Here is a 17,270-nt window from a genome sequence, read left to right as displayed (position 1 = left end):
CAATTGATGGAACACTCTTGGAAGCTTTTTATACTTTAGCTGATATGGACGCTCGCGTATTCATGAGCAGTCCTCAAGTTGATGGGGACGCCACTATTCACAGCAACTACATTGCTATTCACAATTTATAACTAATATCCAGACCATATATTCTCATGTTCTCTCTCTCTCTCTCTCTCTCTTTTTCCCCCTGACGTGTTGTATCTTCCGCGCAAAAAAAAAATAATAATTCACATGAATTTATTATTAGATTGCACAATAGCTGCTTTAAAATTTCTGCATAAAGATGGTTGGAGTTTGGAGTGTTCTAAGATCAATATAGGGCAGGATCCAATGGTCGAAAATAATTATTTTTTCGTGCGGAACATGTAACCCAAATCCAGGAATCTTTACCATCTGAAGGGGTTGGATTTCAGCATTTTGGGAGTGAAGTGTGACTGTTGGATTTCAGCATTCATGGATGGCAAAGCCTCCTTCGGTCCTTCCACCCGCCACCTCGTTGACTTAACTTCTTAGCCTATTCGTACCTCAATTGTCGTAGGTGCAGATCTGAACTATGTCACAGTACTTCTTTCTTTATTTTTTTCTCCTCCATGATACCAGAGTAGTTGGGGATCCTCGGACCCAACATTGGGGCAGTCGGTCATGTGATCGCCGGAGCCATGCAGATGCTTTACGGTGGGGTCTCGCTTGTTTCTAAGCAGTCAGAAGAGACGAGTCACCAGACTTAACCTGTTCTTGTTTATGCGAGGGAAAAGCCCTTTCCTTGTCAACGCCAACGCCCGAGAGGAAAGTTCCATGAACATGCATGCCTCGGGAAAATAAAATAAAATGAATGTTAAACATAACACATAAGAATGTATTATTTGAATGAGATATATTCTATTGATATTTGAATAGGATATATGGCTTTTAGACATATTTAGAATTCAATGCTAGTATAGCAGGAAAGTGTTGTTTTGAGAATCTTTGGTTGGAAACTTTCAGGCAATGAATGCTCCTGCTTATTGGTCTGGATGAGATTCTTTCTTCCATTGCTTTTTTTTACGAGCATCAGCATTCTCTATCTTGATTATCAAACACTTGGTTTGGAACTATTTAGTTTCTTTTTCTTGCATCTATTCATCTCCTCCCTTGATAATATAACTCATCTCTGCCTCTCATCTTTGTTGTAAATACGATTGATCTTCAATAAAAGCCAGGTGGCTCTTTTTCTTGCAATCTGTAAGCAATGTTTAGGTTATGTCTTTGTGTGCCACTAAGTTTAGAAATCATGGTTGTTTTGTTACACCTCTGTTTTCCTAACATCTACAAGTGAAATAAAGTCATATTACCGAACCAAGTGTAAACCATATCGTCCTACCGCCGTATTATTAGCGAACTGTCTAACTAGGATTCAATTTAGATCAAAGTTTAGTGCTTTGTGCCTCATCTCGACTACGAACTGACATGAAATGGTACATGGAGAAAGATCTCTGTGTCACTGCTTCCCCATTCATGGAGTAACGTGTGACAGCTAAAAGATTGGGAATTTTTGAGATTGCCTCTTGTTCAGCTTCCCTAATCCATCAATCCCTTTGCATAACACCTAGTAGTTGGACTCCATTGACCCAACTTAGGTGGCGTGGTCCTGTGATGCTAGGACCACTCACTGTATGTGTTATAATATGGGTCTCCCCTGATTTTGAACAGTTAGAAGACTTTATTCTGACCTCTTCTCCTTTCAATGTCTTAGAAGTTAGGTTCCATGAACTTCACAAAGAAATAGCCATAGATATACCTTACAAAAGAAACTTTTTTAAAGAAAGTGTCTTTAGAGTATGGTTCAGCATGCCGATCATCCTATGCTAATGTATCGGATTATAATTCTTGAGCATGCTAGCTATAAGCTGGCATTACAATATGAGTCGAGGCATATGTCAGCATATAATATTACTTAGATACTGTATCATATATGGGCACAAGGATATCAAGTTGTATAATTTGGTGTCTCAGTGCACTCATTGTTGAGTAGTAACATAACTTTAGAGAAGGATTCAATTGAATTATATAAGAACTCCACATATTGTAATCAAGGTGATCAGCAAACACAGTATATAATTATGATCATGCCAAATGAAGTTCTTAATTAATATTTAAGATATAACATGTAATCTTTCCTAACCTATCTGTCTGCCATCATGACACATGCCTTCAAACAACAATGAAAACCAGCAAGGATATAAAACTATGCCTTGACATGCTGCGTTATCTCTACCATCAAAACTGTTGGAGGTGGAGGGGGGCCATACCCTTTAGTCCCATACTGCTTGAGTAGTGGAAAAGATTGTGCTTATAAGGGGTCTCCATCCCTTTTTCCCTCCTGAGGTGCCTTTTGGACAAAGCCGTCTGGGAGTTTGAAACCATCCCAAAGCGGACAATACCTCACGCAGGATACAACTTCTTTTCCTGCTCTAACAGATAAGGCGCGCCGAAGGTGCGTGGACCTTCCCACTATAACCCTGCACGAATCTTTCCCACTAGGGAGGCTAGTGTTGGGGGTGGAAGGGGGGCATACCCTTTAGTTACATACTGCTTGAGTAGTAGAAAGGATTATGCTTATAAGAAGTCTCCATCATCTTTTTTCTCACGAGGTGCTTTTTAGACAAAACCGTAAGAGGAGCTTGAAACCATCCCAAAGCGGACAATACCTCGTGCAGGAACACGACTCCTTTTTCTGCTCTAATAAGAACCAAGGCTCCTATACCATATATTCACTTATAAAAGAGCTTTCTCCAACATATGGCACATGCTAAACTCTTCCGTAACACAAATATAATGTTATCTAAAAGTCAACTAACAAGGCCACGTTACTCTAATAAAAAAATCAAGGTGATCATCGGCGAATACACTATAAGTATGGCCAGAGGAAGCTCTACTAATAAGGTCAAACATAACTCCACATATCATAATCAACGCAACCGGTAATGAATACGATATAAGCATGACCATACCAAACGAAGCTCGCAATTAATATTTACAACGTAACATGGAATCTTGCCTAAACTATCTATCTACCTACCATCATGGCACATGCCTTCAAACAACAGTGAAAGCTACCAAGTATAAAACTATACTCTTGACATGCTACATTATCTCTAGTATTATAATGCAGGATCCTATACTATGTATTGACTTATATAAAGCTTCTCCAACACATGGCACAAGCTAAACTCTTCTGTAACATAAACATTATATTATCCTTTTACATCAAAGAAAACATAGACATTGTCTTCTCCAAGAAATATGGTCAAGTCTTCTTGGTTGAAAGCCAGCTCTCTACCTAGAGAGATTACAGAATTAAATGAGCTAGATTGATGGTGTGTCGGTGCCCATCCCATGCCACCGGAAACGCTGCACTGCCCCCACGAGGCTGCCATCTCGATTTAAATGTTGCTCTTACTTTTCTATTCCATGGCCGACATGGGCTCAAATGAACTACTAGGAGAGACACCAAGGTCCAAATTAATGGCTATTACAATAGTATATTGGCAGCTGTAAGAGTTCCAAAAGTCTCTTGCAATGTTATAAATTTACAGCATGAGAATCTAAAGACCAATCATTATGTAATAGATAAATATGATTGTTAATTATATGATGTTTTCATTTTCTACTATTAAATAATTTAATATATATCTTATTTTAAGACTAATATGAGATATATTTCTCCTACATTCCTTATTGCTAGTGTCAAGATGCCTTAATTAACAATAGCTCAGATGCAATGGAGACTCACCTATCCATATTATACTATACCAACCCTCGACCGCCGCATACGGCAAGGTAACGTAGCATGGGTGATGATGGATAGCATATTCTTGAAAATTTTTATTTTTTTGATATTTTGTAAGATTTAATTTCTTTTATCATTAGAGAATGTATTGATCTATCTATTATTTGAATGATGACAAATTAAATGATGCTGTTTCATGTTGCCAAAATTCATCATAAGGATGGATCGAGTAAATAATAATTTTTGTTTTCATTAAAATGCTAGATGATGATCTTGGAGCTGGTTCACAATTAATTTTAATCATATTAATATGGATAAGACTTTGTAGAGACCTATTCATGTCCCTCATATGACCCAACTAACTAAATTTTCTTCTACCTAGAAAGGATAGGTCTAAGTAATTATAATCCTTCTCTCAATAAGTCTAGATTCCAAAAAGAAGGAAATGGATCGTGACAACATAAAAGGGAAGTGCAGATGCCAAATATTGGAACCAAACTTCAACTTCAGTTGGCTGGTCCCCTTGGAATCAATCCGTGGCCCCCTCCTGCTTTCTAGTAATTAGTGATGGTTGATTTCTAACCTAAAATTATCACTATCAATCAATCATAAAGAATCAAATCTACACCAATCCGACCACCACACTGCCCCCACCTTGAAATCAAACTCACCTAAAAAAAAATCAACCATCCCTTCATTAAAAATCACCAAAGAAGATAATTGCAGCCAATAAACCAAATATTCGACCCATTTAAATCTTAAGATGGGTATAGATTCTAGACAAAACATTCGAAACGGATTTAGGTCAATACAGAATATCCGCTTCGAATTCAGTCTGATATAATTTTAATCTAAATCTCTCCTTCTAAAATTATAATTATTATAAAATATTTGTATGATAAATTTTTTATTCAAGCAAATTCGATCCGATCCAACTCATTTTATCGGCTCGAACCGGTCCACACCAATAATTTTACCGACCCGACCCGATAACGGAGATAGGTATTAGCGGGTCCGGGTGATTGCCATCCCTACATCCAACATACGACGTCAAATACCCGTAATTATTCGATTCGTCTGTCTTTCTCTCTGCGTTCGAAGCTTGAGCACTAGAAAACAAGAAGTTGGCTTGGCTCCCCACCTGCGGTAAGAAACTCCCACCGTTTCCCATTCGCGACGATCGAGAAAGAAAGAGAAAATATAAAAAAATATTATTTTAGAGAGAGAAGGGGAAGGAAGGCATCGGATCGAGGCTTCTCACGTGGTCCTCGCAGTAGAATAATCCGCCCTTTCCTCGCTTAAATCCCTCCAATCGATCCCTTTTTTGGCCCCCTTCCATTCGATCCGTCGAAAACGTCTCGCCTTTAACCTTTCGGTCCATCGATTTCTCGGTGCTGTGGAGCGATTTGGGGCTGTTTCGGAGAGATGGAGAAGTACGAGCTGGTGAGGGACATAGGGTCGGGGAATTTCGGGGTGGCGAGGCTGATGCGGAACAAGGAGACCAAGGAGCTCGTTGCCATGAAGTATATACCCCGAGGGCAGAAGGTGAGTGATTTCCGATCGAATCGTTTCGTTTTGTTCTCTTGATTCGAGATTGGATGATGGTTGTTATCGGGTTTGATGTGGCGTTTTTTGGTGCAGATCGATGAGAATGTGGCGAGGGAGATCATTAATCACCGCTCGCTGCGGCATCCTAATATCATTCGGTTCAAAGAGGTTGGGGATTCGAAGCAGCGAGTCTCTCTCATGGCGTCTTATTAGGGTTTCATTCGATTCTTCTCTGAAGGGAACCCTAAGAAATTATTATTATTATTATTTTTTGCTATAGGTGGTGCTGACGCCGACGCATCTGGCGATCGTGATGGAGTATGCCGCCGGCGGGGAGCTCTTCGAGAGGATCTGCAACGCCGGGAGATTCAGCGAAGACGAGGTCCTCCAATTTCCTATTCTTAGTGATTTTTCCAATTTTTTCGATGAAATAGGATACTTACCTTCATAAAAAAAAGATTAAATAGGATAATTATACTAAGCTTTTTTTCCCCTTTTTTTCCCTCTTTTTCAGGCGAGGTATTTCTTCCAGCAGCTCATCTCCGGCGTCAGCTACTGCCATTTCATGGTAAAATCCCGGCCATCCCAAAGAAAGAGAAATCCCAAAAATATCATCTCAAAAGTACAAAATAAAAAGAATCCTTTTTTACTATTTTGAATCGGAAAACTATCGATTTCAGCAAATTTGCCACCGAGATTTGAAGCTGGAGAACACTCTCCTCGACGGCAGTCCGGCGCCCCGCCTCAAAATCTGCGACTTTGGCTACTCCAAGGTCCGATTCTTTTAATAATGTCTTCACGAAATCACAAATTAATTAGTCGGTCTCGATCCGTAACTTTTCTTTACTAACGATCGAATTTTTGTCTGGAATCCAGTCCTCTTTGCTCCACTCTCGGCCCAAATCGACCGTCGGAACGCCGGCGTACATCGCCCCCGAAGTCCTCTCCCGCCGGGAATACGACGGCAAGGTAAGTTCCGTAATTTCTCCAAAGCCTCTCCTTTAACGGGTTTTGGATCCATGCATTGCACGTTCTGGGACGAATTATACGTGGATGCTACGTGGAGCCTAACGAGGGTTTCGTATTGGAATCGGAGAGCTCGAGTGGGACGGGTTGTTGATGGTTTTTGGCGGAGTGGAATTTGGATGGGATGTGGTGGGGCCCGATTTGGGTCCCGCCCGCATTCAGAGGTGGAAAATCCGGAGCATGCGTCCAAGCTCCGAAGTGGGTGGATTCCGCGGTCGTTTTCTTGTGTCCCATCACTTCTCCTGTAGAGAGTGATTCGTGTATGCAGTTGGTATGGTGTGCCGTTGGATCGATTTGGTGTACAAATTTGTTTTAATGATTTTTTGATGGTATGGTATCTCAGCTGTCCATTTCATGCGCCTGTTTGGTGCATGGAATTGATGGGATGACGTTGGTGAGATCAGGGCCTGCGTGCAGCATAGTCTAAGTTTACTGGATGGATGGCCGTGATTTCCTGAAAGAGATTTATCTTCGGACTATTTATGATGACTGGTTTGGTAACCAGTCTTTTTTGAGGGCCCCATACTTGCTATCTCGTATTTTCACCGGATTTACCTCTTTTTTTCTTCACAGCCATGGGATTTGGTTGCCCTTTTTTTCTTTTTGGGTGGTGGTTAAAAGATATCAGCTTTGATATTTGTGGAATGGTGTGCAGTACTTAAGTTGCCTCATTGATTGAAGATGGATTTTTGAACGTATATTGTGAGATATATCATAACTCACAGACAAACTGTATGTATATGTTCATGCAAAAAAAAAGAGCTAAGAAATTCTGTCAATTTTATTCAACGGGTAGCTCAAAGAAGGAACTAGGAGGAAAGAAGATGCTTAGTGAAAACAGGATAACCTCACATGAGAGGGCCAATTGGGGGGGCAGACAGGTTATTTGCCTCTCCGGTTCACTCGTATGTTCAAAGCGTGTCAGATTTATAGAATGGCAACTAATGGGTGGAAACATATGCACTGCATGACAGTGTTGTAGGGATTGATGTGTAAACAGTTATTCTTTTAGAGTTTTTATAGTTTAACAGAGACAGATTTCAGGAATCTATGAATTCTGATAATAAAATTCGATTATATATAGGGGGAAGTAAGAATATTCAATTTGGTCATTTTGTTGCTAGACTCCAGCGCTCCATGCAGTCAAGATCAGCTTCCTTTAACTGCTGAGTTCTGTTATGATCAATTCTTTAATTCTAATCTTGTCTAATTTATTGTTAGTACAAACTCTATTTTTATATGTATCTTTTGTTTAAATGCTGCGTATTGTGGTGTTGTAGCTCGCTGATGTATGGTCATGTGGAGTAACTTTATATGTCATGCTGGTCGGAGCCTACCCCTTTGAGGATCCAAATGACCCCAAGAATTTTAGGAGGACGATTCAGGTAATTGTCTAATTCTCTCTTTTCTTCTCCCATACTTTCTTCTTAGTAATGACCTATATCTCTTCATTTCAGCTGATTCTAGTATTAAGAAGCAAGGAATTCTCTTGATACATTTTCAATGTTAACATCATTGTCTGCCACTTTGTTTGGGTTTCAGAGAATAATGTCAGTCCAGTACAAAATACCTGAATATGTGCACATATCCCAGGATTGCAGGCAACTTCTCGCCCGAATCTTCGTTGCTAACTCAGCCAGGGTAATCATGAACTAATTTCAAATTCTTTAGTTATTGCCCTCGCATCAAATTTAAATTCTAGTTCTGAATGAATTCCATTGAAGGAAACCAAATTATTGTTTGAGAAAAGAAAGGAATACAATATTATTATGACAAAGTGGCTTTCTAAGGTTGTTTTCCTCTCCCATCTTTCCACAGAGGATAACGATTAGGGAGATAAGGAATCATCCATGGTTCTTGAAGAACTTGCCAAGGGAGCTAACGGAGACAGCGCAAGCAGTGTACTACAAGAGGGACATCAATGCCCCCACCTACTCCCTTCAGAGTGTGGACGAGATTATGAGGATTGTTAGGGAGGCTAGGACCCCTCCGCCATCATCCACAAATGTTGCAGGCTTTGGATGGGCTGAGGAAGATGAGCAGGATGAAGACAAGCAAGAGAACCAAGAGAATGAAGAGGAGGAAGAAGATGAGTATGATAAGAGGGTCAAGGAAGTCCATGCCAGTGGAGAATTCCCGATCAGTTGATGAAATAACAGGTGAACAAAGGGGAAAGGAAGTAATTTCGTGCTTTCCTGGTCTTTCAATGTCAATTATGGATCTTTGTAAGTTTTGTTTGAGTTGATTTTTTCTGAAATATGGTGTCTGTAGTACTTTATAACACTGTACAATTATCAATGCTGGTACGACCTTGTCATGCAGCATACTATATTGTAGAATTACGGAGTAACAAATTACGTGCAGCTATTTCAGACACTCCAACCAAAAAAACAGGCTACTGAATGTTCAAATAACACCAGGCTTGGCTGCACCTGTTTCCCCACTCATGTGCACCAAAATGCTTTTGCAACCTGTTCTTCCTTTCCATTCATCTATTGATTCATCCTGCTTTTTTTCTCATAATTTTCATTAACTCCTCTCAATCATTGTTTTATGAAAAAAGAAGTCCAGATCGGTGTTAATCTCCTCCTTTGGTTCATTTTCTTTGCTTTAGCAATCAAGGTACTGAGATACTGATCGATTGTGATATAAGCCTTTCTTCTTGTTCTTTTAGTTTGATCCATCACAAATTATAGTATCCTCACCAATCACCGGGCTGGGCTAGCAAGTTATTGGTTCAGTCTGGCCAGAATTTGTAGATGTTTTAGCTGCAATTTTCCAAATGCCAATAATCCAAATCTCCAATTGTCCTTGGACTATTTTAAGGCACGCAGAAGCTTCTCTGCAGCTAATATAAACTAACAGTCCATGGATCCTTGACATAGATGGCGTATGTCCAGAGTTGGACCTGCTGAACCTCTAGATGAAAGGGACAAGAACCAACTGACTTGGGAGATGGTTAATCACACTTGTATCCATCCTTCTACTTTCTCACTTCAAAAATCATAGAGGCGGCATCTAAATCAGCAATCCAACACAAGAAGAGCCGCTTTAATTCTCTCCAATACTATCTCGATGTGTAGGAATTTATTGAAAAAAAGTAAAAGAAAAATCAAGTGTCTAGATTTTTCGACTCCTCGCTCTTTAGAAAGAAATAGAAAGCCCCTGCTTCCTTGGAAATTGTTAGTCTGACCTTCTATCTTATTTTGGTAGAGAACGGCTTGTGGATCTTGACAGCCAAACACTTTTACAGCAAAAAACTGCTTTGCCCCAAAATAGCTTTTTAACTTCAAAATACAACTTCTGGGAAAAACTGCTTTTTGGGTCAAAAGCTATGGCATCCCCAATGATTTGCTAATGCCGACAAAATTATAGTCATTTACAATAAGGAGGAGAGACCATAATATCTAACATAAATGTGTCCTATATTCTCTGCTAGCATTTATGATTATACTTCAATTACATCTAATCTACTCAAAAGGCCTCTTGCCTTCAGAACAAAGAAGCAAATATAAACTCACTGATCCAGTTGACACTGATCTCCACTTCTCTCTTAGGTTTTCGATTATTCATGTCAATACTACCTATATTTTCAATCATATTGACTAGTGTTTATAAATAAAAAAGCGAATGCAACCTGATTTTTGGTTAGTAGGGCATGGACTCAGATGTAGATCTGAACCTCTTAACGAGTCAGCTTTGGATTAGGTATGCCTAGATTTTACCCAACCCAACAGCGTCCCTAAGGCTAAGGCTATATCCCATCAATTGAGCTGATGTTTAAACATAGGGGTATTTTTTTTTAATTTTCGACTTTTTTTCCCGACTACATTGCAAATGAAATGGATCTTGAGGAGAATGATATGCAGAGCCTAATATTACAAGTTGGGGTGATGATGAAGAAGTAGAAGAAACATACAGAGGGGTTTTGAGATCCAATTCTGATAGAGTCCACTTTGCATCCATCATTAACGTAGGATCTACTTGTTATTTCGAAGTCATGTTGAGCAGTTTCTATGGTTGTTCTACTGAAATTCAACAAAGATGTCAACAGTTGATGCCCCCATTCCTGTTCTGAAAAAAGGAAATAAGAAGGAACAAGTATGCATTTTTACAGACGTATTTGACATTGTACGGTTTATATCTAATTACTTGGATCCAAATTGGAATTTTGGTCTTTGATTTGAGAGAGTCGATGATATCCGTTGCCATTATACTGTAATGGATTTATATCAGTTATAGTATATATGATATTTAAGAGATTTATCTTATAGATTCTTGTGTAGCAGAGTATGTCTGCAAGAGCGAGGAAACTAATGCAATAAAATAGCCATATCTTGGAACTCTTTCTTGCTTTTCATCTCCAAAGGTGACGGGTGTGTACTTCTTGTTATGTGATATATTATACCTGTGGGAACAATCTATTTATAAATCTTCTTAGATTATATATATATATATATATATAAATCTATTTATAGATTTACATGAATATGTTGCATGAGATCAACAACTATGGCTCATACGAGTGCAAGATCTATAAGGATTACATGCATGTGATGCAAGTGGATGAGGTACATGACTCCATTTGCCGATCAACTAGAAAACAGTACTGCAGGAAAAAAAAATAATATGAGGTTACTTGTAGTCCTCAGATTTTATGGTTTGGTTCGTAAAGATTGGTAGCCCAGGTGGCATCATAAATAGTTTTACACTTAACACGAAGTTTCTTGTTGATCTTGGCTACAAAAAGTATCCAATCACAAATGCTAGAAAACAAAAGACTCCTTCCATCGTCTTCTCACCTCAAGAGAAGTTTCCCTGCGAAAGGAATGTACAAATTTTTGTACCTCACATAGAAGAAAAGATTACGGCGAGGAGCACAATGAATTTATCTGTCGTTTATATTGCAAACCTATTAATAATTATTGTTTTATGTCATCATTAACATGATAGCTTTCTTTACTTATTATTCGGTAATGTTCTTTCAAGTAAAGGGAATGATCTCCATGAAAGAAGCCAATCTTTATCATTTACACATTCTAAACGTTAGCACCAAGACATGTTTCCTCTCTCTTTCGTTGGAGGGGACTCTTTCTCCATTTTGTTATTCAAGAAACAAAGGACAAATCTAATAGAGTGGGAAGCATGAGTTTAGAGTGGCAACCAAGACCATTCTTTTGGTATATATAGATAGATAGATAGATAGATAGATAGATAGAGGTAGTATAAAGGATATCTATGCAACACTTGGACCGATAGAATTCAAGAACAGAAGTAATAGAAAAATAATCGAAGATGGGTCTGGAGATTGTCGAGGAGGAGGTGAATGCCGCGTTGCCGCTGCCATTGATGTCATTGAATCATGTTTCATTCGTGTGCAGGTCGGTTAGCCGGTCGGTGAAGTTCTATGAGGAGGTCTTGGGGTTTGTGAGCATTAAGCGACCCTCTTCCTTTAACTTCCATGGTGCTTGGTAAGAATAGACTTTATGGAAACCCTCCCTCCCCACCTCCTGCAGATTAAAATTGCATTTTTGTTGTTGGATAAGTTTTATGTACTTCTTCTTTGTTAAAAATTCTTTGAAAAGAAGAATCTTTGTATGTTTGTTTCATCTCAAAATTTCTGTTCATTTTCTGATAAAGCATTTGAAATCATTTATTCTGATTTCTATAGAACACATGAAATCGCATTATTCTAATTTATACACTTAAAAAGACTCTTATTTAATGATTGAAGCATGTTTTGGCTCAAAAAAAGAAATTGTTGTTTTGCTCATATTTCTAATTTAAAGAATAAATTGTTTACATCTTAAATTAGCCTAGAGAACTCCGGCCTGTGTTCTTATAGAGCAGGTATAGTATAGCAGACTATGGATCCCAATTTCCAAGGTTCAAATATTTATTCCTTTGCAGTGTTTAAAAAGAAATCAGCATGTTAAGATTAAGCACGGTCCACCAATTTTACTTGTGAACTGATCATGGAAGTGTGGAAATTCTCAGGTTGTTTAACTATGGAGTTGGCATCCATTTGCTGCAATGCAACTCTCCAGATGATGTGCCCAAGAAGAAGGGTGTTATAAACCCCAAAGACAACCACATCTCCTTTCAATGTTCAGACATTAATCTTCTGAAGCGCAAACTAAAAGAGATGGGCATTGAGTACGTGACTGCAGTTGTCGAGGACAGTGGTATTCAGGTTGATCAGCTCTTCTTCCATGACCCGGATGGTTATATGGTGGAGATATGCAACTGCGAAAACCTCCCTATGCTTCCTCTCTCCTCATGCCCACTTAAGTTCCCATATCCAAAGGATCCTATCCTATCTTCTCTCTATGATGGTAGGCTCTCTCTCTCTCTCTCTATCTGTGTGTGTAAATTGGATAGGCTTCTCTCTTGTTACTATTCCTAGTACTAAATCTGACTAAGGGAAGCTTTTTGTGCAGGCAAGGGGCTTCCAAAGTTCCAATGCAGGCCTTGTGGAGCTGAAGCAGAGTGCGTGATCATGGAAAACTTGGTCACCGACATGATGGATATTTCCTTCTAGCATTTGGTTTCACTGTCAAGGGAATGGAGAAGAGATTTTGGATTCAGTTGTGTACAGGATATCTATCTCTTTTGAGTTTGTGTCTTTTGTGTCTCAAAGGTGTCTTCTGGGTTGGTGGTTGAATTGTAAGCCTCCTTTATCAAGTTATTTAGAGTGCTAAAGAAGGGGGTCATTTATTCCATCAAAAAAGGGGGTTATTTGTCACCAATAAAGAACCAAAAAAAAGGTTAAAAATAGAGCGAGCCATAAGCTTGGGCATTATGGGGTTGAGCAATTGCTTTCTTGTAATTTCTGCAATAAATTTGAGGTGTCTCTTCTCCTCTTTTCTTCTATTTATGGTCTTATATATTGCATCAATGCCTCAATTTTTATTGTTCCAGTGGTGATTGCTCTATAATTCAGTCTCATCTTCTGGATTTATCAATTGTGCACAATAAAGACCTCAAGCCAATTGAACATACCCTAACTAGATTCTAAGTTCTTTTTTTTTTGAGTAAAACTAGATTCTAAGGCGCTATCAGTGCAAGCGCGTTTTTAAGAATTTCGCTTCACTCAGAGGAAAAATCTGCAATAGTAATAGCCATAACCAACACGATTTATCCCATCAATGTGGGTTTTACCTAATGCCACTCCACTCTTATACAAACTTAATAATTCAGAACAGCTCCAGAATAATGCATTACATTCACCACCTCCTGCTGTAAACATAGCAGTGTTCACAAATTCTATAGCATTGAAATGTCTTACTATCTTGAGGTTCTTAATAGCTGTAGTTCTTGACATACATTCCCTCTTTAGCCTCTGCTGACTCACCCTCACCTGTGTATTTTCCAAGTTGAGCGAGAGAGTTGGCCTTGGCTCGGATAAGGAGAATGTCTTGGGCAGCCTTCACGTTCTCTGGCCTTCCTCCCCATGTTTTCAGGCAAGTGTTCTGAAGAGCTCTAGCATAAGAAAAGGAGACATGCCATGGGCTGGTGCTCTGGTTCATGGCATTCAGGTTCAGCGTTGCCTCCACTTCAGACTGACCTCCAGAGAGGAACTGTTTGCCACAAAAATTTGAAAGATTTTGAGTGTTTGGTTTCTGTAACTGTTAGTCATCACCTTTAGGAGAGAATTGCTATAGATTCTGCAAACTTTTAAGAGAGTACCATAATTCCAGGGACAGCAGGTGGAATTCTTCTGTGGAGAAGCTTCAAGGTGTATTCAGCCACTTGTTCTGGTGTGGCTCTCTCTTTGCATTCAGCACCAGGTGTTACCATGCTTGGCTTGAGAAGGATGCCCTCATACATGACATTGTTCTCAGCCATGTAGAAGAAGACCTCAGCCCATACCTTCTGCGCGACCTCGAAGGTCCTTTCAATTCCATGATCTCCATCCAGCAGTATTTCTGGCTCGACTATAGGAACCAACCCATTATCCTGCATTGAGCCACAGATGTAATCCCTTGGACCGATTACTCGAAAGAACTGGATACATATTTGAGGCAATTTTGTATTCACAACATTTCGAATCGATTTTATGTTCGTAATATCCGTTCCATTGTTTGACAACTACTGCTATCGAGTGCTTATTCATTTGGCTCCATTCTGTGATTGATTGGCATCATGGAGATAGATAAACTTTATTTTTGTTGTTGTTTTTAAACTAAAGCAATTTCCTGCAATATTATGAATTATAAGAAAAAAACTTTATATCAGGAATTGAGATTTCTGTGTATGTTTCCTAGTGCCCTACTGCAATAATTTCCTCCAATTCTTGCTTTTTTTTTTCAGATGGATTAGTCATATTTTTATCAACTAAAGTAGATTGGATGTCAATCTCGAATTGCAAGCTGTTCTACAGTTCTAGAATGCTATTTCCAGATAAAGCTTATCAACCTTGCAATAATATTTGAGGAATTGAACAATAAAAGAGAAAAAACTATTTACTTGAGCAATGGCAGCATATCGAGCCAAACCCCAAGCAGCTTCCTTCACTGCAAGAGCTGATGGTCCATTTGGGATACTAACCACTGTACGCCTGCAAAACCCTTGACAAGGATAAGCCTCTGCAGAAATTTATGTCGGAAAACTCATAGTGAATAGTGGGTACTAAGTAGATTCACCATTTAGCAAAGCGAGCGCCTTGCTGGTAGTAAGCTGCACATCGTGATGCTAGGCCATCCAATCCTTGGCACCATGACTCATCATTTGAGCCAGTCAGTGGTACAAGACCCTGGAATCAGCAGAAATACAGAGTTCAATTAGAGTTCTCCTTTCTGTTACTCACCTCTCCTACAAACATTTATAACAAGTATGCTTTTTAATCTTTGGGTCAGATCTTAGTGATTTTTCGTCACAGAAACAAATATTCATACATATGCAGAAGATGCTTACGCATGCATGTGCATCCATGCACACACAAACTACAAAATGATCTTGCTCCATATGTGTTATTGCAAATGTGCAGAGACCATAACAAGAAGAATTTGTTCAGAACCAAAGGCTTTGCTCTATAAATTATTCCATCGCTTCTTTTTGGCGAAAGAGATTCCTTCATCACTTGTTCTAATGACCGAGTATGCCTTCATTCTTTTCAGATACAATCTGAAGTTGAAGTCCACTTTTATGTTATACTAATGCTCGGTTATGTAATAGATTGTCCTTTAGGCTATAAGATTAAGAAAATCAGTTATCCTGCACCCTATTTATTATCAGTAATACATTAATCAAATGATGGTTTAGCAGAGATGAAGGGCTCGAGCGGTGGTTATGGATAAACTACAAAGATCAGAGTTATGATAATGGTATAGGACCTAAAGAGCTGTTGCATGGTATGAGATACTTCTTCTTTATTGTGATTATTTATTTTCAAATATAAAGCTCAAACAGAGGTTTTGGAAAAGTTTTGTATCTAAGGATTGTGGTAGTGAGGGGAAGAAGTGTATTTCTAGGACACGAACAGGTTAGTCACAACTTTGGCTGAATGTAAAATGTGATTCCAATGAACACTTACAAGCATAATAACAACATGCTGTTGAGTGAATTGCCTACCTTATCAACCTTGATCCCTGGCATTATGTTTTGTGAAACAAGAACATCAACCATCTTCTTCCCATCTGTGGTTGACTGATAAAGTGTTTCCTCAAACAGGATGGCGCCGGAGATGTATTGACCCAGACCTGGGGCACTGATAAGAAGGGTACGGTAAGCTTGTCGGTTGGCCTCGGTGTTCTCCAGCCCAATTGATGCGAGTCTTTTGCCACAGGTGGCGTTGGATTCATCCATGGCCAATATGCCTCTACCTGGTGATGCAATGGTTTTCTGCAGACAGAATTCAATTTTTTGGAGGAAAATTTATTTTCATATTTGCAATATGAGAATGAGAAAATCTACAATGTAAAATGTTCGAATCTGATTGCAGGTTTTGAATTCAGACTTCAGGATTTCATGGAATATTCCACATTAGCTTACCAACAAGGAGACTATTTCATCTTATATCTGTCAACTAGCCCTGATGATGAGATGACAATCCCCCGACATACTAGAAATTATTCTATTAGAAGAAGTTTGTCATCTAAAATATCGCTCTCTCGTTGAAATGGTTATGTCATCATGGAAGTCTATTTTTTTGCGCTGATTCTTCCTTTTTTTATTATGGCTTGCATAGAGGATCTGATTAATCAATAATCATATGGATAAGTGAATTGACCAGTGATTCCTGCATTTATCAGCTTTAGAATATAACTGGCGTTATTAAGCCAAGAACTTCATATATGCTGCCTGATAGTGATACATATCAACTAGTTCTAGTACAGAATTCTTATGTTGCTAGGATTATTCCCCAAGATCCTAGTAATATAACTTCAAGGAGTTCATAAACAGAATCACAAGCGGATTATATGCGAAAAAAATTTCTAGCCATAATTATACGAAAAATCTTAATTATGTCCTGTTAAGATGCACCAAGATCAAAACATATGGTCTCAAGCAGTTCATGCAGTGCTTCAGTCACACGGCAATCATATTTAGTATCTGTACTAGATATTTGATAGCACAAAGAATTATGAAATGGTTAGCTTACGGCAGTCTTGACGAGTTCGTCGGTGTAGGCACCAGCACGGACGGTGAAGGAGACCGCCATGGGCTGAGAGCTCGACGATGGCCGGGCATTGAACCATTCAGACTTTCTGGGAAGGAAGGAAGACTTGAGGAGAGTAGCCGAGGCCATTTGCAGCGTAAGAAAGTTGTGTCCTCGAGCTCTCTGCTCTCCCTGGGGGCTGAGTATTCTCTTTGGGTGCGAGCTAGTGGCTGCGTGTATATATTTATGTTTATTAAGGTGGTGAGGAGCCAGGAGGAGGATATGAGTTGTGAGGCGGAGGTTGGCCTTAGGATTTGAATGGTG

General features: G+C 39.1%; 3 protein-coding genes across 3 annotated transcripts; 2 read left to right on the top strand and 1 right to left on the bottom strand.

The window, feature by feature from the left end:
- Positions 1–4,851: 4,851 nt before the first annotated feature.
- On the top strand, positions 4,852–8,700 carry LOC103701276 (serine/threonine-protein kinase SAPK7). The gene is made up of 9 exons (XM_008783283.6): positions 4,852–5,317; positions 5,414–5,488; positions 5,601–5,702; positions 5,835–5,888; positions 6,001–6,093; positions 6,197–6,289; positions 7,627–7,731; positions 7,889–7,987; positions 8,165–8,700. The coding sequence occupies exons 1-9, from the start codon at positions 5,198–5,200 to the stop codon at positions 8,492–8,494; spliced, it is 1,071 nt and encodes a 356-aa protein (XP_008781505.2). The 5' UTR covers positions 4,852–5,197; the 3' UTR covers positions 8,495–8,700.
- Positions 8,701–11,504: 2,804 nt separating this feature from the next.
- Positions 11,505–13,219, top strand: LOC103701277 (glyoxylase I 4-like). Its single transcript, XM_008783284.5, has 3 exons — positions 11,505–11,817; positions 12,344–12,681; positions 12,787–13,219. Exons 1-3 carry the CDS (start codon positions 11,642–11,644, stop codon positions 12,885–12,887), a joined length of 615 nt encoding a protein of 204 aa, XP_008781506.1. The 5' UTR covers positions 11,505–11,641; the 3' UTR covers positions 12,888–13,219.
- A 263-nt stretch (positions 13,220–13,482) lies between these two features.
- Positions 13,483–17,270, bottom strand: LOC103701278 (fructose-bisphosphate aldolase, chloroplastic). The gene is made up of 6 exons (XM_008783285.6): positions 16,950–17,270; positions 15,920–16,189; positions 14,992–15,101; positions 14,816–14,906; positions 14,036–14,305; positions 13,483–13,926 (listed from the first exon to the last, which is right to left on the bottom strand). The coding sequence occupies exons 1-6, from the start codon at positions 17,094–17,096 to the stop codon at positions 13,648–13,650; spliced, it is 1,167 nt and encodes a 388-aa protein (XP_008781507.4). The 5' UTR covers positions 17,097–17,270; the 3' UTR covers positions 13,483–13,647.

This window comes from Phoenix dactylifera, chromosome 4 (genome assembly GCF_051530095.1).
Source record: "Phoenix dactylifera cultivar Ajwa chromosome 4, Ajwa_hap1_PhDact_Kaust_v1.1, whole genome shotgun sequence".
In the NCBI taxonomy this organism is placed as follows: Eukaryota; Viridiplantae; Streptophyta; class Magnoliopsida; order Arecales; family Arecaceae; genus Phoenix; species Phoenix dactylifera.
This window is presented reverse-complemented; position numbering and strand designations above follow the sequence as displayed.